This window comes from Emys orbicularis, chromosome 3, assembly GCF_028017835.1.
Source record: "Emys orbicularis isolate rEmyOrb1 chromosome 3, rEmyOrb1.hap1, whole genome shotgun sequence".
NCBI classification, from domain to species: domain Eukaryota; kingdom Metazoa; phylum Chordata; order Testudines; family Emydidae; genus Emys; species Emys orbicularis.
The window spans coordinates 78,194,874-78,220,355 of record NC_088685.1 but is presented as its reverse complement, the minus strand read 5'-3'; the positions used below and the strand labels follow the sequence as shown (position 1 = coordinate 78,220,355).

The 25,482-nt window shown below is 41.8% G+C and overlaps 1 protein-coding gene across 1 annotated transcript in view; it reads left to right on the top strand.

Annotated features, from left to right (window-relative positions):
• The window catches only part of USP45 (ubiquitin specific peptidase 45), an 84,631-nt gene extending 72,666 nt beyond the window's left edge, over positions 1–11,965 (top strand). The window contains exons 14-18 of the mRNA XM_065400693.1: positions 4,134–4,818; positions 6,592–6,689; positions 9,803–9,889; positions 10,378–10,531; positions 11,835–11,965. Coding sequence (XP_065256765.1) covers positions 4,134–4,818; positions 6,592–6,689; positions 9,803–9,889; positions 10,378–10,531; positions 11,835–11,965 — 1,155 coding nt within the window. The remainder of the gene's footprint in view (positions 1–4,133; positions 4,819–6,591; positions 6,690–9,802; positions 9,890–10,377; positions 10,532–11,834) is intronic.
• Positions 11,966–25,482: the final 13,517 nt, after the last annotated feature.

Sequence of the window (25,482 nt, the reverse complement as noted above, 5' to 3'; positions counted from 1 at the left end):
TGGGATGCCATGTGGTTTGAAAATATGGCTTCATTTGTAAAAGTGATCTTTTCTCTAGATTTAGTTTTTAATTCACGTGACTTCGTTTTGTTGGCCTCCCGCCTCGTGCTATCCTCCAAGTTTGCTTCTGGCTGAAATCACAGGCGTGGTAATGCTGGCAAAGAGAGCAGGCAAGTCAGCATTAGTGCCATTTGGTGGATCAGTTGGCAGGGTGTGCTACAAGAGTAGTACAGCCAACACAGTCCCCCTGGAGACTGAGAATATGGCTTCTATGATGCACTCAGCCTCCAGTTGCCCAAAGGCTTGGGAATCACAGTTCAGCCCCTTAACATGGTCCTTCTTGATGGTGGCACAACATTCTGAAGACCTGCCAAACTAACAAAAATGTTCATTAACACTGAAGCTTCTTCCTTTGTCATGCTCTGTTCTATAGTATTTCACAAGAAAGCATTTTCTTTTAAAAAATTTCAGAGCTCTGCAGAGGAAAGGAAATCTGTAATCCATGTTGTGTATATGCATTATTGCTAATAATGTGTGACAGAGGCTTTGGTTTGGTATTCATGTTCTCTATTTAGAATATCCTTTTTGTAAGCCTCCTTATTGTATGTAGCATCCAGCAGAATATTAGAATACGTCAGAATACCAATGCTGAATGACTTAAACAATTCCTGAATGTATATGAAACTACTACTAATATTGACAGAAGCATAAAACTCTGTAGGTAGTTTCAGTCAGTGAATTATGAATCAAACTGTAAATCTGATTTTTAAAACCTTTTTTAAATACAGGGTTCATTTAAAATCAGTATTCCAAGTCTAGACAAAACCCTCTAATAGATTATAGGAAGCAACTTTGTTTTCCCAGGTATACACAAAATAACCGAATAAATCTGTCCCATCTCTAAGTTGTGTGGTTCTGTGATTCAAAAATCCTTGTGCTTTTTTTCCTTTTGGACCATACATCACTGTGTCTTTCTGAATAACTTGATTAAGAGATGTTAAATATCCTTTCTCTGCACTGAATCTATCTGAAACAGGCAATTGCCAATTCCAAGTCTGTCTGTATTCTGTCTCTCTAGCGCAGGATTTGAGAAGCCTATATCTGGAGCTCCAAGGGCACTTTGAAAAAATCCACTTTCAGCAGGAAGACATCCAAGCACTAGTTGCCAGTCCTAATGCTTTTATTCAGCAAACTAAACTTCCTAGTGTTAAGGACTTAATGAGCTCTGTTTTCATAATACTGTATCCTGAATTCTAGTAGGAATTAGTAACAATAGTGAATTAGTTCCTTTTAACAACTTGTAGAAATTAAACAAACCTCAGTGGGGCAAGACGTTTTTCTCACTAGTGGTTGTTTTGTCTTTGTAATTTTTATTTCTTCTTTGCTAAATTGCACCATGACTTTCCAGTCTGAGGCCCCGAATTATGAAAACACAAGTGCATCCCTATGAAGTAAAACATTTAGGAACATGTTTAAGTTTCATTGACTTCAATGGGACTTAAGCATGTGATTAAAATTGAAGTCGTGCTCAAACACCCTTCCGGAGCAGGAATGTTTTTCTGAATTGGAGCCTTCATCACATGCTTAAGGGTTCTGGTAAATCAGGGCGTAAACACAGAAAATGAACATTTAGAATGAAAAGAATAGCAGTGGAGAAGGACCAAAGAAGACATATGAGACAAAACTAGTGAGAAGAGTGGTATAGTTAGGGCCCTACCAAACTCACGGCCATAAAAAATGCATCACAGACCGTGAAATATTATCTCCCCCCATGAAATGTGGTCTTTTGTGTGCATTTACCCTATTCTATACAGATTTCACGGGGGAGACCAGTGTTTCTCAAATTGAGGGTCCTGACCCAAAAGTGAGTTGCGGCATTGCCACCCTTACTTCTGTGCTGCCTTCAGAGCTGGGTAGCTGGAGAGTGGTGGCTGCTGACTGAGGGCCCAGCTCTGCAAGGAGCAGTGCAGAAGTAAGGCACTGCCTTCAGAAGTAAGGGTGGCAATACCATAGCATGCTATCCTTACTTCTGCGCTGCTGCTGGCCTTCAAAGCTGGGCTCCCGGCCAGCAGCTGCTGCTCTCCAGCTGCCAAGCTCTGAAGGCAATGCCGCCACCAGCAGCAGTGCAGAAATAAGGGAAGCAGTACCGCAACCCCTTCTACAATAACCTTGCAATCCCGCACAACTCCGTTTTAGCTCAGGACCCCTACAATTACAACACTGTGACATTTCATATTTAAATAGCCGAAATCATGAAATTTACAATTTAAAAAATCCTTTGACTGTGAAATTGACCAAAATGGACCATTAATTTGGTAGGGCCCTAGGTATAGTGGAAACAAGGCAAAAAGATAGAAAGATAAAAGCACAGACATCCATAGTAATGGGAAAATTAGAGTCTGATCAATAACCCATTGAAGTGAATGAAAGGATTTCCATTGACTTAACTGGACTTTGGACACATCCTGAATATATTAAGGAAAATGAAATTAAGTATAAAGATAAAAATAGACGGACTAGAAGTTTTTCATTGAAACTTAGCTACAAGAAGGTAGACAGAAAAGAAAAAAGAGCTGAGAATGTAAATAGACGTTTCTTAACCATACGCCAGTTTTGATTAGATTTTTATCTATGATAGTATTTTTCTGGGATTGCACGTTTTCCTCTTCTTAAATTTGAAATAATCCAACTACAGATAATATAACTATACATACAAGGTCAATATAAAAGTAGAACTGGTATAAAAATATATAATAAAGATATATAGACCATCCTTTACATTCATTTATGGTGCTGCAGTAGTAGAGTAGTCAATACAGAAAAGGTGAATCTAATGGATGGCAACATTTTCAAACTTCGGTACTTAAAACATGCTGAGCCTGGTGCAGGTGGGACTGGAAGAACCGAAGTGCCACCCCTTGAACTCCCATCCACAGCACCCATCCCTGTAATTGCCTAAATCGTCATCTAGAAAACATAGTTCAGCTTACTTCCAGCAGTTCCCAGGCCTGCACAAGCAACACCCAGCACTGGAACTTGTCTCAACCAAAAGCAGCCATGATTTCTTCCTGTGACCACTATCATGCGTTCCTTTGCAGCCACAAAAGATTGTGAGAGTAGAGTAATGACAAGAATTCAAACTAAGCTACCACAATGATTTATTATTATACTGGGTGTTCCAGGGCAAGAGAGTATTAAAGAAAATAGAAAAACTTTGGCATTGCCATTCACTCTACATTAATATGAAGCGCATGAGAGAGGGCGTAGTCTACACCTCTGTTGTTTGGTTAGAGACAGTTGTCTGCATGGTTGCGATAGTAAGGGAAGAAGTACATGCAGTAGTGCTGGCTGGAGAAAGTTTGTGAATCCTTTTACTAATTTTGAAGTAATAAAAAGTTTGTTGAAATGACCTTTTTTGATACCTTTTCCTTGTTCATTTTTATTAAGGATTTTTTTTTAATATAATAGTATTTCTCAGTTATAAAAAAAAATCAATATATTTCAAAATCTTAAATCAGAATTCTTGTATGAACAAGACAGCCTAGGTCCCATGAAAATTACAATGATTAGAAATCTTGTTATAGATCTGGGAGTGCTATTTCTTTGTTCGCAGCAAAATGTATAATCAGTCCAACTAAACTAACAGTCCAAGTTGACAAGCAGAATGTAGAATCTTTACCATCCACAGCGGAAGCTATAGTGTCACAAATTTGATATGATTTGTCTCAAGAAGCATTGATCTCACTAATTATGTAACATCTCTTTCTGCCCAGTGTACGGATCTACATTTAAGCACCAGATTATCTAAAGAATTTAAAAGATCAAGTCTGTACATTATAAGTTCTTCAAGGCAGGGGACTATTGTTTTGTTTTGTGTTTGTACAGTGCCTAGCACAGTGGGGTCCTGATTTATGAATGGGGCTCCTAGGTGCTAACACAATACAAACAAATAAATTAATTAATAATTGTATAGCTAGATGATAAATTAAAATATTGGGTTTTATTTTGTTTTGAAAGTGTCATAAGTTATATTTACTGCTACTTAATGATATCTGACTGTCTTTAGATTCACTAGTATATTTTTTCTGTTTCTCTCCCATGCCCCTTTGAAATAATAATGTGGCAATTTCCAGAATCAGTTAAATCATGAAAGAAGTCTTGCCAGGAAATCCTCCTCTGGGGAGGAGGAGAGAAGTCCAGTTATCATGCATGAAAAAAGAAAGCTTGAAGTAGAAGGTGGTTCTGGAGTTTTGTATTCTGAGGCCATAAATACAGCTACTGTATCCACAGCAAATGGAAGTCAGACTGAAGGCAGTGAAAAAGAAGTCAGCCGTTCAGAAAGTAGCGTTGATGCAGACAGCGAAGCCTCAGAAGGTGAAAGTGCTGCTAAGCGAGCAGTTACTGGTAGATCCAGTAACGCATCTGGTTTGCACGTTGACGGGCTTAACCACTTGGTAAACATTAGACTGCCACACAACAAACCAAGTGACAGTAATAATGAGATGATCACCAGTGCCATATCCAAGCTCAGCTTCAACAGTATTGTCAATGAAAGCGAAGAACCCGTCAGTGGGGATCCATCATTAAGTTTGTCAAACAATTCCATGTTTTCAGTGGAAAAGTCCCCTTTGTCCCAAAGCCCTCAAAATGCTTTTCAGACTCTTTCTCAAAGTTATATAACTAGCTCTAAAGAATGTTCTGTTCAGTCCTGCCTCTACCAGTTTACATCTGTGGAGCTGTTAATGGGGAACAACAAGCTTTTATGTGAGAATTGTACAGAAAGGAAACAGAAGTATCAAAAGAAAACTCACACCACAGGTAATGTGCTAATGTTGTGTATATGTGTTATTCATTTAAACAACTCTCTTTAACACGCTCAGGGGGTCTGCCCTGGGTCCAGTACTATGCAATATTTTCAGTAATGACTTGGATAATGGAGTGGAGAGTATGCTTATAAAATTGTGGATGACACGAAGTGGGGAGGGGTTGCTAGCACTTTGGTCAGGATTAGAATTCAAAACAACCTTGAAAATTGTAGAATGAAGTCTGAAATCAACAAGATAAAATTCAATAAAAAGTGTAAAATGCTTCACTTAGGAAGGGAAAAAACCAAATGTACAACGACCAAATGGGGAATAACTGACTCGGCAGTATTGCTACTGAAAAGGATCTAGGGGTTCAGGAAAAGGCTAATATCATTCTGGGTATATTAACAGAACTGTTCTATGTAAGACTGTGACATTTCGGGGTGCAATCCAGACCAGAGAGAAGTTATGTCACAGCCTGCCTGGTAACCCGGAGTGCCTTAAATGGTCTGCTGCTGTGGTTCACTGCCCAGATACCAACAGCCAGCGTACAAGTCTGCACTGAGTGTCTGTGTGCTATGGAATTCTGGTTCAATGCTCTGACCCCAGCAGCCTGCCTACAGCACAACAGTTTTACCCTGGTCTCCACCAGCCTTGGTTACCATCTGCTCGCTGTGTTGGAGCTCAGGGTGAAACTGTTGTGCTGTAGGTAGGCTGCTGGGGTCAGAGCACTGAACCAGAGCTGCAGAGCACACAGACACTCAGTGCTGGCTTGTATGGCTTGTATGCTGGCTTTTGTTGTCCGGGCAGCATAGTTGCTAGGGGTCTTGCTGCAGCCCTTGCTTGAAGTAGTTTCCATCATATACAGGGTTTACAGTTTGGTTCAATGGCTCACAGCACCCCCACTATACAAATTGTTCCAGCACCCTGTTGGGCAGTGAACCACAGCAGCAGGGCATTTAAGGCACTCTGGGTTACCGGGCGGGTAGTTACACAACCTCTCACTGTTTCTGGATTGCACCCCGGAATTTTACATTGGTGTAATCAAACAGGATCTTCACACAGCTTGTTATTTTAAGTGTGATTTACACTTTCAGAACTGGTAAAATAGTTTTAAGTAATTCTCAAGTGAGAAGATTGGGATCAATCAAGGGAAGGTTACAGTATCTCAGATTATAAACTTAGACTTGTACATGTGGACCTTTGTCCCTCCCAGCATCCTGCTGAATAGGCACATAAGAGTCCAACCATTTTGATCCCTCTGTAGAATCAGAACCTTAGTCTTGTCAACACCAGTATTTATGAATATAAGAACTAAATTCAAGACCAGTATTAAAATGCTCAGCTTTTACCACTGACATGTCAGTGTCTCTTCTGAGCAAGTGTCTGAGCCATTGATTGCTGATCTATAGAACAGAGGTGAATGGTGTTTCTTTGCTAACTTCTCTGATGAGAGATCATAATAGTGGCCAAGAGTGGGTAAGGTCATGTGTTAAAATAATACAAAACAGAAAATGTTCTTCCTTTCACTGCCATTCCCACCAAAAATTCCACTTGTTGTTTCTTGGTGTTATGTTCCTAAATTCACTAAGTGAGTATCACATACAGAAAGTATTTTTGCTGGCTGTAAACAGTGAAACATGTTGAACTGAGTAAAAAAGAACATTAGAAACTAGATTTCTCTCTGTGCACGTGCCTTTCAATAGTTTTAAATATTCTGTGTGATCACTTTGATATTTATAAATTATTGGATTGTTTTATAATTCTTCTACTATGTGCTGCACAGAAAAGAAAACCGATGGCTTATACACTAATGCCCGGAAGCAACTGCTGATTTCTGCGGTTCCTGCCATTCTTGTTCTCCATCTGAAAAGATTCCACCAGGTAAAAGTAAAAAAATCTGTTCTTCTAAAATTCACTCATTGAAAGAACTTGTTGTAACAGACTGTCTATACCTAGTAGAGATGTACAGAAGTGGCTTTCACACGGGGGTATGCTAAGGGTTTTTCGTAGGACTGCTGTTTTTTCCCCTCTTATTTAAGAAAGAAGGTACAGTGGCAGCAACCCCTTGGCTACTGCCATGTTATTCTGGCCATGTTAGTTGACTACTGAAGAAAGACAGCAGTCTGCAGCATAGGGCTGTGGGTTTGAGCACTAGCTGCTAATACTGCATCTATTAATTCAGACCCCACTTGGGGCATATTGTTGGTTCATTCAGTGAATGGGGGAGACAGTTTTGGGAGATGCCTCACTTCCCTCAGTAGACCACAGGAAGAGCCAGGTTGGAGATGTTGGGGGAGCCCCATGTGTGAAAGATAGAAACTGGGTTAAGGGGAGGCAGAGCTGGCCAAAACTCAGGATTCTCAGTTCTTGAGAAGTATCGGTATTTTGGAATTTGGTTTAATTACAAATTAGAACAAAACCAAATTTTATCAAAATCTCTTGCAAATCCCTCAAATTTTGTTTCGGAGATATTAGACCCGCAATAGAGGTCTCCCTACGGGATGACCATAACTCTTCATTAATAATTTTTGGCCACAGCCAGGCCATTGGTGCTTTTCTTTGCTTCCCTGTGTTGTGTAACAGCATTCTGCTTTTCCAGTCTCCCCTCAGAGTGGCTTGATCCCAATTAAACTCCATATATTTCTTCCATCCTGCAATTCGTTGATTCCATATATGAGGCTCTTTGAACCACTCAAAAGGCCATTGCCCATTACTTAACAGATTAACCATTCTCTCTATGTATTGTATCCCATAAGTTTGTATCTGTACACATCGTATTGCTAGTACAGTTTTATTGTCAATCTGACACACCAAACAGATTTACATTTAGAGACATTTTCAAGGCTTGGGCTTGTTTCAATTGGAGTTCCACACTTCTTATTACTTGTTCCGATAATGCACCAAAATTTTGTGTCATGTGTCTGTATAACCCCCAAAATCTTACTCAAAGCTGACATTTTCCCTTGTAACGTCTCAATATCAAATGAGTTTAAAGCTCCAGCACCAATACTACCTACAATATAGTCCCCTATACCTCTCATTTTGTATAGTCCCGTCTCCCTGTTTTTGTTGCCACACTTGTAATAGAAGCAAGGCATATGGCATACACTCCGAATGTTGTGCACTTACGTTTACTTGCACTCCTTCCAACCAGATTGTTTGATCCACAATAGTTGGGGCTTCGATTACTTCTCCCCTCCTATATGGGTGCTTGTCTGCCTTGATTCTTGATGCAATCTTGTTTACTGGTATCTGATTAATAAACATAAAAAAACAACCATATCCCCGAAAATATATTCCCCCATTAATTTTCCTAAAGCAGCTCAATCTTATCGTTATGGAAGGATTTGCCATTACACCATATTCTCATAATTTAAGAGCCATTGACTCATTCCATCCCACATGAGTATTGGCCAATTCTTGTTCATTAGTCAGATCAAGGGTGATTACATCAAATTCCAAACTCCAAAAGATACAGTTCAGAGTACTCATATTCAGATTGTTCCCATCATAACTAAATCTAAACATTAGCTGACTTTCCTCCCCTTAGTATGTACAAATACTTCCATTGCTCTTCCAAATCTTTTGGCTTTAGATATTCCCATGTCACATTTTTGCCATCTTCCCATCATATTTCAAATTTTACCTCAAAAGCTCTGGATCCAAGGGAGTGTAGTGCCTTTTCTTTGTCCAGTGAAATTCTGTTCAAGTGTTGCTGAGATATAAATTCTTGAAAATTGTCATTCTTCAGGAAAATTTTGGCAATATGCAAAAATAACTAAACGCTGGCTGATGTGTGATAGAGAGTTGGTACAATTGTATATAGTACAATGTTATTTCTTTTTAACTTTTAAAAATAAAAAACATAGGAAATTTGCATTAAAATGTTAATAGAATGCTTGACTTTGCAACCAAATTAACAGTTAAAAGTTAGGAAATTCCAGATTTATGGTTGCCTGTGCAACCTTAATTCTGTCCCCTTGTATATATTGTGACAGACCCAGACCAGTGGGGTACAGGAGTCTGGTAGAGGGCAAATATACTGGTCACTGGATGAGTAGTTTCCTGTTCCCTGAGTGACCAGAGCAGGGGCTGTACTAGAGTAATCAGGAACCTGCTAGAACCAGTTAAGGCAGGCAGGCTAATTAGGACACCTGGAGCCAATTAAGAAGAAGCTTCTAGAATCAATTAAGGCAGGCTAATCAGGGCACCTGGGTTTTAAAAAGGAGCTCACTTCAGTTTGTGGTGCGAGTGTGAGGAGCTGGGAGCAAGAGGTGCAAGGAGCTGAGAGTGAGAGGGTGTGCTGCTGGAGGACTGAGGAGCACAAGCGTTATCAGACACCAGGAGGAAGGTCCTGTGGTGAGAATAAGGAAGGTGTTTGGAGGAGGCCATGGGGAAGTAGCCCACGGAGTTGTAGCTGTCATGCAGCTGTTACAGGAGGCACTATAGACAGCTGCAGTCCACAGGGCCCTGGGCTGGAACCCGGAGTAGAGGGCGGGCCTGGGTTCCCCCCAAACCTCCCAATTGACCTGGACTGTGGGTTCTTCCAGAGGGGAAGATCTCTGGGCTGTTCCCCAACCCACATGGTGAATCTGAGGCAAGAAAATCAGCCAATAAGCGCAGGACCCACCAAGATAGAGGAGGAACTTTGTCACAATATGCAGTATGATGGTGTTTAAGAATAAATATCATTTATTCACATTCTACTTTTTCCATGGTACCCTGTCTCCATTGCACAGAATGGTCACACAAAGGGGCAGAATTCAGGTTGCACAGGAAACCAAAATAACGTTTCTGTACCATAGTTTTTTTTTGTATGTAATGTTGAAGAGATGAAAAACAAATGTATAGAAAATGTGTTTTATCCACATTCATTACAGATTTTGTATTCTGTTTTGTCTTATCAGGTTATTTTAGTACTGAAGCAATACACTTAGATTTAAAAGGCAGCTATGTAAAAATGTTTCTTTCATACTCTTATTTTTCTCTTGAAGGCTGGTTTGAGTCTCCGGAAAGTAAATAGACATGTGGATTTCCCACTGATTTTAGACTTAGCACCATTTTGTTCCGCTTCCTGCAAGGTACAGTATATTAAGAATACATTTTAGAGTCTTTATTTTAAAACATTAATTTATTGTAGTGTAACTTTTGCAGCTATGGATACGAGTTAAACTCTGATTTTCACCCCAAAGAAATTACAAATGAATGTGTTCAAGCAGTAATCTAGGATCAGTTCTTCAACTGGTGTAAACTGGCATAGCTCCATTGAAATCAGTTGAGGAGGATCTGTCCCACTTAATGTTTTTAAATGAACACAATAGCATTACAGCTAATTATCAGTGCTTCCAACAAAACTGGATTTAGTTATTGAACTCTGAATAACATAGTCTTCACTTCTTTCTCAAGTTACTTCAGCATTGCAAAACATACTTAACAAACTACAGTACTTATCACCTATTTGCTCCCTTTATTGTCGTAATATTTGAAATGTGTTAACATACATATTGTTACAAAAATCCACTATGAAATGATACAATTCATCTTTATTTTCTGTGATTTTGTGAATAAGAATGTTACAGATGGAGCAAGAGTTCTGTACACTCTTTATGGAATAGTGGAGCACAGTGGCTCAATGCGAGGCGGTCACTATGCAGCATATGTGAAAGTCAGAACACCTTCCAAGAAATTATTGGAGCACATTGCTAGCAATAAAAATGTTCAAGGTATGTCCAACAAACCCTTCTTCCTTTGTAAGGAAACAAAATTGATCATTGGTACCACTCATCCAGTCACTGTACTTGTATTGAGTAAACACTTTGGCCTTGAATCTTCTCCTAATTTGCAGCGCCACACAAGTTGTTAATTTTTGTTTTAGTAAACCCAATATATAAACACTAATTTCTATGCCACCTACTCTCTACCTGTGGAATACCAAGTCATCTTCCTGTCTTCACTGAAGTCTCTCCTAAAGGCTCACTTCTTTCCCAGTGCCTGCAAGAAGTGAGTCAGTAACAGTTTTTAAAACAAGTTATTTCCTTCTCTGGGGATCATGTCTCTTCTGTGTCTCTTAGATCGAAAGTTATTTGAAACAGAAGCTGTTCCATTTTGAGTCTTATACTATGCTAGGCACAGTGTCAGTATGCAAAAAATACCAAATACTCTGGTTTAGTATGAAAAGTAAGAAATACTATTTCATGGAGGATTGAAAATTTCTCCTGGTGACTCTACTGGAGTTTGAAGTGGCATCCTATGAAATAATGGAGGGAAGGAGAAGATGCCAGGAGCTCTGCCAAATAATGGCTGGGTGCTTATTGGGCAGGAGAATTGGGCTGATTGGGGGGGGGGGGAGGAGGGTGGTCAGTCTGTAACTTTTTTTCATTTTAGAAAGAAAACTGCCAGTCCTTGCTAGCAATCATTTTATATTATAAGCCCATCTCTCTACAAGGAAAAGGACTAGAGATGTATTGACTTCTTAAAAGAAAACTTAAGTCTCCACTAGTCACTTGGTTCTCTTTGAAAGTTCACGGGAGCCCAGTGGATCCTTGTAGTGTTTTTAAATTGCTATTAAATAACTGCTGAAATATTCCTTTTTCCGTCTCAGAATTGATCCTGTGTACTAGACATTATCAATGTAATTCAAAAAAACCGCAACGGAGGACAAGCCGCTTATTGAGAAAAGACATGGCAAAAAAAAAAGATATGACCGTTATCCAGTGTAAATACGATTTTTGTGAGTGGCATAAAACAATGGTCATATTCTATATAAATATTACCTTTTACCTGCTCCTCCCATTATGACATTTTTCCAATACACATTTATTTGGTTACAAAGTCAAAAACAAAACAAAAAACTTCAACTTATTCAGTGTAAACTTAAGATATAAACAAATATTACATATGTTTCTAAATCATGAATAACTGAGGTGTTCAAAGGTATTTTCCCACCTCTTCTGTGAAGCACCAGTGTGTCATTTGATAGTAAAGGTATAAGCCGGTGAATAGTAACTCTTTGCATTTGCATTTCAGGTTTAAAGGAAACTGTGGGAGCATCAGCAGGACAGTGGGTGTATGTTAGTGATGTCCATGTACAGATGGTTCCAGAATCAAGAGTACTAAATTCACAAGCTTATCTGCTGTTTTATGAAAGAATATTGTAAGAGTGTTTACCGGTTTAATTTGAAAAATGGTAATGGTTATTTGGTCTATCTTACTTAAATGCTGCAGTGGTTGCAGTACCTGTAAATATTGTGCCTTAATCTGCCCTTTAATAGAAAACATACCATACTTTGACCCTGAACTTCAATCAAGCTGATTATCAACACCCCAACACTAGCTTAAAAATGTACATTTTGCCAAACATTAAAATTCCTGAACTCCCTGTATCAGCGAAAGAGAGAGTAAATGACATACAGGATGAAATCCTGGCCCTGTTGAAGTCAATGGGAGTTTTGCCATTGAATTCAGTGGAGCCAGGATCTCACCCATGATTTTAAACTAGTTAAGAATGAAAATGACATTGGTAATATTAAGTGCCTGGAATCCCGATGGACAGTAATAATGCAAAATTACTCATCTTCTGTGGGATTTAGTTCAGATCATACAAATTGCTGGGTTAGATATTTTGTCTTAAGATTTCTACAAACAAATTTGCATCATGGTATATTTCCAGACTTATTATCTGGAAAGCAGTGCTTCCAGAATGGAATGATGACATTGGACAACATTGATTGGCTAATGCTGCAGTGTAATTTCCTGATGTACTACTGGGAAAACTTAAAAATATAGCATCTACCAGTTCATGCTTCCTGATGGCAAATAGAATATTTAGGGTTTGGATTCTCTCAAAAACCCAGTTAGGTTTGATACATTTGCTCTGAGCCATCTCTGAATGGCATTATTATAGGAATTTTCTACCCTCTTAGTACCTGTGGAATAACCTTGCCATAAGTCTGTCATTTGTAAGTCTACTGATTTAATATATAGCCATTGTATTTATTCAAATAGTTCTGTATTTTAGTAAAAACTCAAAACTGCTATACATTGGTTGTGATTACACATGTACAGTACATAGTGAGCTTGTGTGTGTATATATATATATATACAGAGTTATTCAAGCACAACTGGGTAATTCTGTTACTAATTATTGGTTCTAAAAACAAATGTGTTCGTCTGTTGCTGATTACTTTTCTCACAGAAGTAATAAATGACAAATTATTTTTGCAGTGTGTGAGAGTTGGACAGTAGATGACAAATTCTGCCCTCAAATAGGTACAAGCAACAACCTTTGAAGTCAGTGGAGAAGGTGAGGAGGTCCATTGGCAGAATTTGTCCCTAATACTGTAGCTGCTTAGGGTATTGTGTCTGCCATAATGTCAGCACTTATTTTTCTTGGCAGCCCCATTATTTCTGTCCCAAATGTAGTAGACTATCATTTCTGTCAGTCTTCGGCCTTATAATTAAACGGGTTATTTTAATTTTTAGGTAATCTGATAATTTATTGAAGTTAGCTAACTCATAACTAATTTCTGTTTAGCTTGCAACCCATCTGTCACAACTGCCGGTTTATTTGGTAAATAAAAAGCTTTGTGTTTGTTTCTGTTTACTGTTTCAACAGTAGAAACATTTAGTTTCATGGTGAAAATTAAGTGCCAGTTCTCCTCACCCCAGCATTCCCTACTGCAGAACTCTGAACTTCCAGTGCTGCAATTAAAGCAGCCTGCAGCTTACTGATAGCCAAATCCCACCTCTTAACCCAGGGATTCAAGGTGTGAAAAGCAGCAGGAGCTACCATAGTTACCTAGCTCAGAAGTAAGGAGCAGAGGCTGCACAGGGGGACTCCGTATTCCACAAGCTGCAGCACAGTGTTCCATGGCAGCACACGCTGCCATGTAGATCCACCTGGCAAAACTCCAATGTGGGAGGGCAGGAGGTAAGCAGGCATAAATGTCTTAGAGCCTGTGGGCTCTATAGCAGATACAGGGGAGCTAAGGGCTAGTTGCAGCTAGTTGGTCATACCTTTGTTTAGAAGAAGTTGAGGTTACAGCAGGGTTAGCTAATATATGTTGGCTAACCCAGACATTTCCCCCCAGAGTAGAGTCAAATTAATGCCTCTTACCTCAGTTTAGCTGGTCTCGGTCAACCCTTGTGGGAGCCTAAGGGTCAACCTCAACCACCTAAGTGAGGTAAAAAGTCTTGACCTTGGTCTACACTAGGGAAAAGGTCATGGGGAGGTTGGAGTTAACTAACATATTAGTTACCTTGACCTCTTTTCCTAATCTAGATAAAGCCACACAGGGTGCAGAGAGGTGTTCTTTTCTCTCTCTTTTTTTCCCCCCCTTCTGTTTCTATATAGTTAGTTGAAACTCATAAGATTAATGTGGATGGGACTCCCAACAACCAAAACATGTCACCGGAATGCTGACAGAGAAGTTTCACCACTGTGACAGAATCTGCTCCACAGAACACCAATGGTCCAGTATTAGAACCACTGAATTTACATACATAAATCTCTGTTAACTGGCCAAATGTTCAGCCTAGCACTACTCTGTGGGATGCAAGACTGAAGGATCCAACAGCAGAGATTTTCTTGGCCCAGTCAGCCCCAAGGAGATCACTTTCCATGAGGTCATGGAGTCCTCACAGAGCTGGCCTCTGCTCCTCTCCAATCAGTTTGCACCCACTGGGTGGCCTGTCCAAATTCTGCCCCCAAGGCAATAGAAATGCCTGGGTTCTTCTGCCAGGGATCCTGCTGCAGCCGTGGCAGAAGAGGGACAACTTGCCCATTAGGGCTCAGGCACACATTTCCTTGCTTTTATGCTGCTTTATAGGCTTGTCAGCAAGAAAGATGCAAAAAAAATAAAGTGAAATGATGTGAAAACAGAATCTAATCCTAATATTATAAGTAGTACATCTATCCAAGATGCTTATTACTCTCCCTGCTGGAGTTCTGGTATTGGCAGTAAAAGCAACATGAGCTAAAACACAAAAAACACTAGCAGTGTGTGGCGGAAGCTACAGCAAATATGGAGCAAAAATTAATTTGAAACTTCAGAAAACATACTCTGCAATGGATTTATAGCTTTATATGGAGAATTATTTTGGTAAAATGAGACCACAGACTGAAGCCACAGACTTCAAGCCTTATGCCTCCTTCAATAACTTTTTAACTACTTAGGGCAATAGTTTTCCCACAGTAAACCTTACTCTGTTTCTTACTCCAAACAAAAGTCTATTAATAGCTCCACAGCTACACACATTCTGCATCAGGAATTGAGAGAGAAGATGACACAGACTTCCAAAGGTTCTAGTCACGTAGTATCCCATACTTGCTAAGATTTGAAACATTTTTCTAAGGACTTTTTTTTCAGATAAACTGGATAATCTGGGAGCTACTAGGTTCCTCCAGCTGCCTCAGGATTCTGTGTGCATTCTGTTGCATGTTAGTTAGGCTAGTGTGAAAATGCTCCTGCCTTTTCCTACCTACCACTTTGTGCTGTATCATGAGGTTGCAACTGATGCATTTTCAAAGCCCCCAAAGATTCAGCATTTGGATAAGCATCCTAGAACAATTTTTATAATGGGGGTGCTGAAGGCAGAAACCATGTATTTGGGTTGTTATTACTACTTCAAGCCAAGGGGTGCTTCTGCACCCCTAGTTCCCGCACCTATATACTTTTCCAAAATAATGAAGTCTCCCTCCGGGGCCTATGGTCCTCCTCCATGTAACCAAACTTTCAAGGGTAGATCATAACTATGCCTTACTGTTATATTCTTGCAGATACAAGAGGTAATATAGCCTGCTACTGCACCTGGAGTTGTCAGGGGCAGGATTCCTCTGCAGTCTTTGTAGGGGAACAGTCCTCTTCCATCTGTCCCATCTTACCCTTTCCCATCCCTCCTTGCGATGTCTCCTTCTCCTCTCACTCTGACACCAATGTTTCCCTTCCTTACCCCTACTTTTGGTTATCCCTGCTGTTCTCCCAGCCTCTGGAATTTGTCTGTCAGTCACCCCTCTTTTATCTCTTCTCACTACCATCCAAATTTCTTGATCTACTGGAGCCTTTGGTAAGGTGCTCAACTTACAGACCTGCTACTCCTACTGCCTTTCTGTGGAATGCAATATGGGTTGCAGAAAGGCCTGAGAAGATAGAGAAGCAAGTAATGGCCACTGAGCAACTCCTTTGCTGGCCAGCTGCAGGAACTTGATGGTGTGGAGGAATCCCAGCATGTGGGACATGCAAAAAGTTCTGCCCAAAATGGGACTGTTGGCAGGTGTGAGTGTGTGTGCATGGTAACTATCCCTGTTTAGAAGGTACAGTCCCTATATTTTGCAAAAATTGGTTACCACTGGCCACCTCCAGAATTTTTAATCCTGTTTTTTTCCATAAAGTAAACCTGTTTTTTCTTCCCAAATGTCCCTGTTTGTGGATTTCAAATGTTGGCAAGTATAACAATGGTTTATGAAGTCATCAGAAGTTTGAGATGTCTTGTATATCTTTGTCACCATTTTCTTCTCCTATGGACTTTATATTCAAATAATACTACAAACTGACATTTTAAATGCTAAAGAGGTTAATGTGCCTATGTCTACTAGAGAAAAAAACTCTAACTGCTCAAATAAGATTTTAACAACAGAAACTAAGCTGTTGAAACTATTAAAAACTTATTTCTGAAAAGGAAATCCCACCTGGAATGATGTATAGAGGATGGGGAGGGCAGATGGAGGAGACCTACAGCAAATGTAAAGATTAGAAAACAGGTGTTTGGATATTTAACAATTTACCACACAGTTGTGCAATGGTCTCATGAAACAGCTTTTTGTTGATATAGCAGTAGCTGTGAAATACATTTTTCACCAGCTGGTAGTTGATTTCTAGACATGCTTCTTGCCATATCTAAGTTTGTACATAGTTTTATAAATCTATACAAAAGGGACAACATCAAGTTGCAATCTAAACAGCTTTTAAGATGTGGTTAAGTAGTTTGTTACTGCATCTGAATCTCCCTGTCTATTTTTGTGGTTTTGCAATGACATTTTCACACATTTAAAAAAAAAATTCTTTCCCCTGTTGCTGTGTAAAAGACTCAGACAAACAATGGGAAACTGAAAGTGCTGTTAAGTGGACAAAATAAACAAAAAAAAATCTAATTTTTTCCAGTTATAGTAATTTTAGGTGGCAATTGTTACAATAGTAGGTAAGACCATGTTCAGAAAGCAGTGTAATTTTTAAATTGATGGTGTCCCTGTAAGAGCAATTATTTTCTTTGCACAATATTTGGGGGGGGGGGGAAAAAAAACTAAGAATTTACTTTGTACATGCAATAAATTAGCCTAATTATAACTGTATGTTTACACTTAGGATGACAACTTGTATATAAATTGTCAATGGAAATATAAGTATTGATAATAGAACAGAAATACAATAATATATTCTAATTAAGAATGTTTCTTCCATTTATTGCAACTTCATATTTTTATTCCATTATGTTTGTAATACAAAATATTCTGTAGTAATATTGTTTTTTAAAGAAAAATTACTGCACATCCTGCTTATGAAAGCATTTATTTTGATTACATGTATTTTTGGAGACTCTTGCATGAAATCATAGTGCATATTTATAACCCCATTGTTTACAGTTGTATTAAACTCTGGTTTCTGAATTGTGTAACCTGAAATTGCAATGAGCTCTATGTGCTACTCCTGGGGGAATTCTGTGCCACTGCACATGCGCAGAATTTGTGTACCCCACAGATTTCTTTGCTTCACTGCAGAAAAACAACTTTCTGATGGGGGAAGCAAAGGGAAGCCATAAGAGCGGTCATGCAACCCTCCCCAGCAGTATGTTTTGGGTGCCCAGGGCAGCCGTCAGAGAGGTAAATCACTGTGGACAGGGGGTGGGACTGGGGAAGACCCGGCTGGTGGCTCCGACCCTGCACTGGGCTTGGCTGCTAGTCCCGACTGGGTTGGAGAGGATGGGACTTCCTCTCCCCCCTGCACAGCATCTGTGTCAGACCCACCCCCAGATTTCTCCCCTGGCTGCAAGCTCTGCAAACTCCCCTCCCTCCCCCCTTCCTGCACCCATCGCTCCTCAGCTGCAGGAGAAGGGATCACTGTACAGGGAGCTGCTCCCCCATTCACCCAACCCCCGTGCATCCAGACCCCCTCATACCCAGACCCTCCTGCCAAGCCTCACTCCACCCACCCTACTGAGCCTCAACCACCTTCACCTGGACCACCCTCCAGAGTCCCATTACCTTTGCACCCATAACCTTCCAACAAGCCCCTGTGCATCCAGATCCCCCCTGCACCCGGATCCCCCACTGAGCTGCCCACACCCAGATTGCCCCACACAGAACCTTCTCAACCCACAGCTGGATCCTCTCCACACTTGGATCCTGCCTTGCTGAGCCTGCCTGTCCACACCTGGTGCACCTGGCATGGAGGGGCAGGGCCCTGAGGTGTTCTGGGGCAGGCCCAGTCCTTGCGGTGTGTCAGTGTTGGGTGCAGCCTCACTGGTGTGTCTGTGTCCCGGGGGGGGGGGGGGGAGCTGCACAGTGATCTCCCACCTGTGCAGCCAGTGGCCTGTGCTCCCCATGCCATGCTGGAGCCTCCACATTTATTTGGCAAATAAAAATTTCAGAATTTTAAAATATTGTGTGCAGAATTTTTTATTTTTTGGTGCAGAATGCCCTCAGGAGTAATGTGCAGTCAGACCCTGTACCTATGCAGAGCTCATTACAGCATTGGGACATTAATTCCCTAATTAACTATTCTGCAAAGGAAGGTCCAATCCTACAAACACTTATGCATGGGAATAGCCCAATTACATTCAACTTACTCATCCCTGTAAGTGCTTGCAGAATCATGGATCTAAGCAATCAAAAACGTGTGACATACTAATTCTTTAATTATTTGCAATAAACAGGAAATAAATCAAATATGTATTTAAATGCTGATTGTTATTCCTTCTCCCTTCTCTTCACCCGTTTTGGCTCAATACCAGTACTCTTACTCTTGCATCTATCAAGTATTTCTATGATCAAAAGGGTTAATTTTAGATTTATATTGCAATGTTAAAATGCTTCTTTCTTTTACAGTTTTGTTTGTAGACTGACAGTACCAAATCTTATTGCTAAAGAAAATAAGGACTTAACTTCAGGCTGGACATTAAAAATCAGTTTTTACATTTCACTTTGTTCTCTTCTCTCTGTTTTTATATCATTTGGCAATATCTTAAGTACCTTCACAATGTAATTTTTTTTTACAGAATAAAGATACCACTTGTTTCAGACCCATCTTGTTTTTTGCATCTGCGGTGTATGCTGTGTACTTAAATATGTGAATAAAATATCTGAACGTTTGTAGAACTTACTAAATTGTCTAACTTTAAGATATGTGGCATACCTGACTCTCCACAAATCTTCAGTTGTCATTTTTGGTTAAAGAAAGAAAGAAAACAATGTCCTCTCCCTTTTGTGGTGAAGTCAAAACATTCATTATACATTCACTGTCTCATCAGTTTTCAGAAAGTTGTTTCATATATCTTCTGATCGAACAGTGTGTGTACAGAACATTAGCCAGTGTATAAAAGTCGGTGCCTTTCTTTTTTTGGAGAAGGAGCATGCAGTAGCACTAATTATGATTTATCCAATTAATTTTGGATAAACCTTTTAAATTTGGCTAATTTATTACATTGGTAGTCATTTTCTATCAATTAACTTGTAAACAGAATAACAAAGATGTTATGATGAACAGTTCATAAAAGGAAAAACCTTTATCACAGGAGTTAAAGTGCTTACATGGTGCACATTCCTGCAGACATAACCGGGTATAATACTTACTATTCGAGTAGTCCCATTCAAATAAATAACATTATTAATGGTAGTAAGCACTGTACCCTGGCAGAGCTTAGAGGATCAAGTAAAATAGTTTACAGCCATATTTAATGTATGCTTGCCTTTGATTTAATTAAATTCATAGTGTTTCATATTTAAATCAAGTACTAACTATGGCCCTAACACTGCAAACTCATATGCACATGAGAAACTTTACATGTCAGTAATATTAATTTCCATGACGTTAGTCCTCTATGAAGTGTTCTAAAACACTTGCCATGTATCTTGATACATATAATAGTACTCATCCAATGGCTTTCTAATCATAGTGGATGTATTGTTCAAGAATTCATTAGTGCTGTAAAAATGTAAATATGGGGAAAGAACTAAACTTTATTTTCATGTAAAACTGAACATAGAATTATAGAAATGTAGGGCTGGAAAGGATGTCAACATGTCCAGCCCCCTATGGCGAGGGAGGACCAAGTGAGCCTAGACCAGCGGTCGGCAACCTTTCCGAAGTGTAGGGCCGAGTGTTCATTTATTCACTTTAATTTAAGGTTTCGCGTGCCGGTAATACATTTTAATGTTTTTTAGAAGGTCTCTATAAGTCTATATATAATATAACTAAACTACTGTTGTATGTAAAGTAAACAAGGTTTTCAAAATGTTTAAGAAGCTTCATTTAAAATTAAATTAAAATGCTGATCTTAAGCCGCCAGCCTGCTCAGCCGGCTGCCAGCCTGGGGTTCCGTTCACCTAGGCCGGCAGCGGGCTGAGCGGGGCCGGCAGCCAGAACCCCAGGTTGGCAGCAGGCTGAGCGGGGCCGGCGGCTGGGACCCCAGCTGGCAAGGGGCTGGCAGCCAGAACCCCAGACTGGCAGCGGGCTGAGCGGGGCCAGGGGCTGGTACCCCAGACCGGCAGCGGGCTGAGCAGGGCCGGCACCCTAGACCATCAGCGGGCCGAGTGGCTCAGCCCGCTGCCGGTCTGGGGTTCTGGCTGCCGGCCCCTTGGCAGCTGGGGTCCCAGCTGCCAGCCCCGCTCAGCCCGCTGCCAGTCTGGTGCTCAGGGTGGAGATGTGGGGGGTGCAAGAGTCAGGGCATGGGGTGTGGGGAGTGCAGGAGTAAGGGCAGGGGTGTGGGGGGGGCTGGGTATGTGTGGAGAATGCAAGAGTCAGGGCAGAGGGCTGAGGGTATGTGAGGGGGTGCAGGAGTCAGGGTATGGGGGGCTGCGTATGTGTGGAGGGTGCAAGAGTGGGGGATGCAGGGAGAGGGGGTGCAGGGGTCAGGGCAGAGGGCTGGGGGTGTGTGAGGGGGTGCAGGGGTCAGGGCAGAGGGTTGGGGGTGTGTGAGGGGGTGCAGGGGTCAGGGCATGGGGTGTGAGGGGGCTGGGTATGTGTGGAGGGTGCAGGAATCAGGGATGGGGTTGTGGGGGGGATGCAGGGTGATGGGGTGCAACGGGGGTGCAGGGGTCAGGGCAGAGGGTTGGGATCAGGGGGGGTGCTCCCTGCCCCCTGCCCTGAGCGGCTCACGGCAGGGGGCTGGAGGTATACGCCCCGCTCCTACCCCCCTTCCCCTGGTGGAGGAGGACCAGAATGTCATACAAGATGGGGAGGATCTTGAAAACTGGAGTAATAGAAACGGGATGAAATTTAATAGCGCAAAGTCATGTACTTAGGGACACTAAAAAAGAATTTTTGCTATAAGCTGAAGACTTATCAGTTGGAAGTGACGGGGAGAAAAACCTGGGTGTATTGGCTGATCACAGGATGACTATGAGCTGCTAATGTGACACAACCATGAAAAAGGCTAACACAATCCTAGGATGAATCAGGCAAGACAGAGAAGTATTATTGGCATGATACAAGGTACTAGTGATACCTCATTTGGAATACTGTGTGTGATTTTGGTCTCTCATGTTTAAGAAAGATGAATTCAAACTGGAACAGGTTCAGAGAAGGGCTACTAGTATAATCAGATGAATGGAAAACCTACTTTATGAGGGGAGGTGCAAGGAACTTGGCTTGTTTAGCCCAACCAAATCAAGGCTGAGGGGAGATATGATTGCTCTCTGTAAATAAACCAAAGGGATAAATACCAGGGAGGGAGAGGAGTTATTTAAGTTAAGCGCCAATGTTGAACAAATGGATGTAAGCTGGCCATCAACAAATTTAGGCTTGAAATTAGACAAAGGTTTCTAGCCATCAAAGGAGTGAAGTTCTGAAACAGCCTTCCAAGAGGAGCAGTGGGGGCAAAACTTATCTGGCTTCAAGACTGAGCTTGATAAGTTTATGAAGGGGATGGTAAGATGAGACTGCTAAAATGGCATGCGGCCTATCTGCGAGTGCTAGTAGCAAATATCCCCAATAAACACAAATGGGGCACTAGATGGGGAGGTCTCTGAGTTACTACAGAGAATTCTTTCCCAGATGTCTGGCTGGTGGGTCTTATCCACATGCTCAGGGTCCAACTGATACCATATTTGGGATTGGGAAGGAATTCCCCTCCAGGTCAGATTGGCATAGACCCTGGGTTTTTTTTACCTTCCTCTGCAGCATGGGGCAGGAGTCACTTGCTGGTTTAAACTAGAGTAAATGGTGGATTCTCTGTAACTTACTTCTTTAAATCATGATTTGAGGACTTGAGTAACTCATCCAGAAGTTAAGGGTCTATTACAGTAGTGGGTAGGTGAGGTTCTGTGGCCTGCAATGTCTGGAGGTCAGACTAGGTGATTGCAATAGTCCTTAAAGTCTATGAATCTCCTGGGAAAAGTCTCCCCCCCCCCATTTTTTAATCACATACCATATCAGCTTTTGGTTACTTGTTTTCATTTCAGCAGTTAGTACAAGTTTGACATTGTATATCGGGGGAGCAGAGGAGTATTTAACACTTTAAGTGAAGCAAAATGCATTTCTGTAATATTTTCGTCAACACACCACATCTGTGAATCCATCACTTAAACAAAATCTAAACTATATCTCTTTGACACATTATTGTATCAGTCTCAGTCAGGAACACAGTACAATTAAGGAGATCCACACAAAATGGATAGTCAGATTTGCCTTATACAGGCCCAAAATGAAGATGTTTATTTTGAAAAAAAGTTACCTCAAAATATACAGATTAAGAAGGGATGGGGAAAGATGTAGAAAACACTCTATTTCTTGACTTCAGCTGATGGACTAAGGACCGAGAAGATTTTATTTTCCAGCTCACTTCCCAGACTGCTTTTTAAGTCCATGTTTTCCCTAATTAATATATTTCCCACATAGTTTCATATGGAAAAATAATTCTTCACTGCCCATGCAAAAAACGATTAGGCAGCATCACTGACACAAAATTCCTTCCATATGCTAGTGAAAGCTGGTGAGTCACAGAACATTAGGGATGGAAAAGACCTGTTAGGTCATCTAGTCCACTTCTCTGCTAATACTGAGTTCTTCTTTGAGTGATTGCACATGTCCATTCCAATGTAGGTGTGTGTGCGCGCCCCGAGACACACAGTCGCCAGAATTTTTTCCCTCAGTGGTATCCGTCAGGTCAGCTCTGGCACCCTCTGGTGCCGCATGCTCGTTACACCGTTATAAAGGGCCCAGCCAATGCTGTGCCCTCTAGTTCCTTCTTACCACCCGTGACGCTCGCTGGAATTGCTGTCTTTGCTTTGGCAAACTTTCCAAGTGGTTTTCGCTGTTCTTTGTAGTGTAGTGTACATAGTTGATTTAGCTGTAAATAGTTATTCAGTTTTATTTAGTAAGTGCTTGGAGTTTTTTCCATCAGTTAGCAGAGTTTGTTTCCCAGTGCCTGAGCATGCCTCAGCCACTGGGCTTCAAGACCTGTGCTTCCTGCAGTAGATACCCTTGAACGACCTTCACTCCAGTTGTCTCAAGTGCGTGGAAGACAGCATTGAGACCTGATTTGGAACCGAGTCACTTGGACTCGGCACCAAGTACATCAGCATCAGTGCAGAGTGCCTCTTCCACTGTGCAAGAGTCTCGGCACTGTTTGCATCCCCGGTGCCTAGAAGAAACACAAAAGGCAGCCGGCTGAGAGCAGTCAATCCCCAGCATCAAAGATGGCCAGGCATGGAGACTGGGACAGAGTGAGACCTGGGTCAGGCCATTCCTCTACCTCGGCACCGCAACAGCTGGTACCAGCAACCCCGGTGCCTACATACCCGGTAGGCCCCACTGTCTCTGACACTGGAGGTGCCGTCTTTGGCAGACAGCTCAGTACCAGTGTTTATGGTACCATCAATTCCAGAGGCATTCACTGCAGCCAGGGATCTGCTCTCATTGCTGGTACCTGTATCCCTGGCAGTGTAGGGATCAGCACCACCACTACTGTCCAGCAGAAGAGATCTGTCTTCTTTCAGTTCCCAGCTGGTGCCAGGTGCAATGGCACTACCCAGGAAAAACCTTCAATCTTCAGGTGGTGACTCGACCTGCAAGTGGTGTGTGTGGGAGTGCCTTTCTCCGGGCCCCAACTCTCGCTGTCTCTAGTAACAGATGCGTCAGCGATGGGTTGGGTGGCGCACTTAGGCAGACTCAGGACTCAAGGCCTCTGGTCCCAGGCAGAACTTTCGCTGCACATCAATGTCAGGGAGCTAAGATTGGTGTGCCTTGCTTGCCAGACATTCCAGGCCCATCTGGAGGGCAGATGTGTATCGGTATTGACTGACAACATGACAGCGATGTTCTACATAAACAGACAGGGTGGTGCTCGCTCCTCTCCCCTGTGCTAGGAAGCCCCCCAAAATGTGGGAGTTCTGCATTGTCCATTCGATACATCTAGAGGCATTGTACCTTCCAGATTCCAGAACAAACTGGCTGATCATCTCAGCAGGTCATTTCACAATCACGAGTAGTCCCTCCGCCCGGATGTTGTGATCAACATCTTCCAATGGTGGGTATTTCCCCAAATAGATTTGTTTGCAACAAAGTACAACAGAAAGTGTGACCAGTTTTGCTCCTTCCTGAATCACAGCCCGGGCTCACTCACAGACACTTTTCTCCTCCCTTGGAAGGACCATGTACTATATGCTTTCCTGTCCTTCCCGCTTGTATACAAGGTCCTGCTGAAGGTCAGAAGGCAGGAAGCATCAATGATCTTAATAGCACTAGGGTGGCCTCACCAGCACTGGTTCACCACACTTCTAGGCCTGTCGGTGGACACGCCAATAACCCTGCCCCTGGTCCTGGACTTGATCACCCAGGACCACAGCCATCTCCAGCATCCCAATCTGCAGTCTCTCCATCTCATGGCATGGAAACTCCATTGCTAAACCCCTCACAGCATACATGCTCAGACCCTGTTAGAGAGGTCCTCTTTAGCAGCAGGAAGCCATCCACTAGGGCCACCTATCTGGCCAAGTGGAAAAGACTCTCCATTTGGGCATTACAAAAACACACTCCCACCCTTACAGTCATCGATTCCCTTTATCCTGGACTATTTGCTGTGTCTAAAACAGTAAGGTCTGTTGGTATCATCAATAAAAGTGCACCTGGCCGCTATCTCAGCTTTCTGTGCCGGTTCAGTGGGTTGCTAAGTTTTCGCGAAACCCATGCTGGGCCACTTCCTCAAATAAAACAGCCAATTCCCCCTTGGGATCTCAACCTTGTGCTTACTAGACTGATGGGACCTCCTTCTGAGCTTTTAGCAACATGCTCCCTCCTCTTCCCTTCCTGGAAAGTAACATTCTTGGTAGCTATAACTTCAGCCAGGAAGGTGTCTGAGCTTAAGGCCTTAACCTTGGAGCCCCCATACACGGTCTTCTGTAAGGATAAGGTACAGTAGCGACCACACCTGGCCTTTCTCTCTAAGGTAGTTTCGCAATTCCACG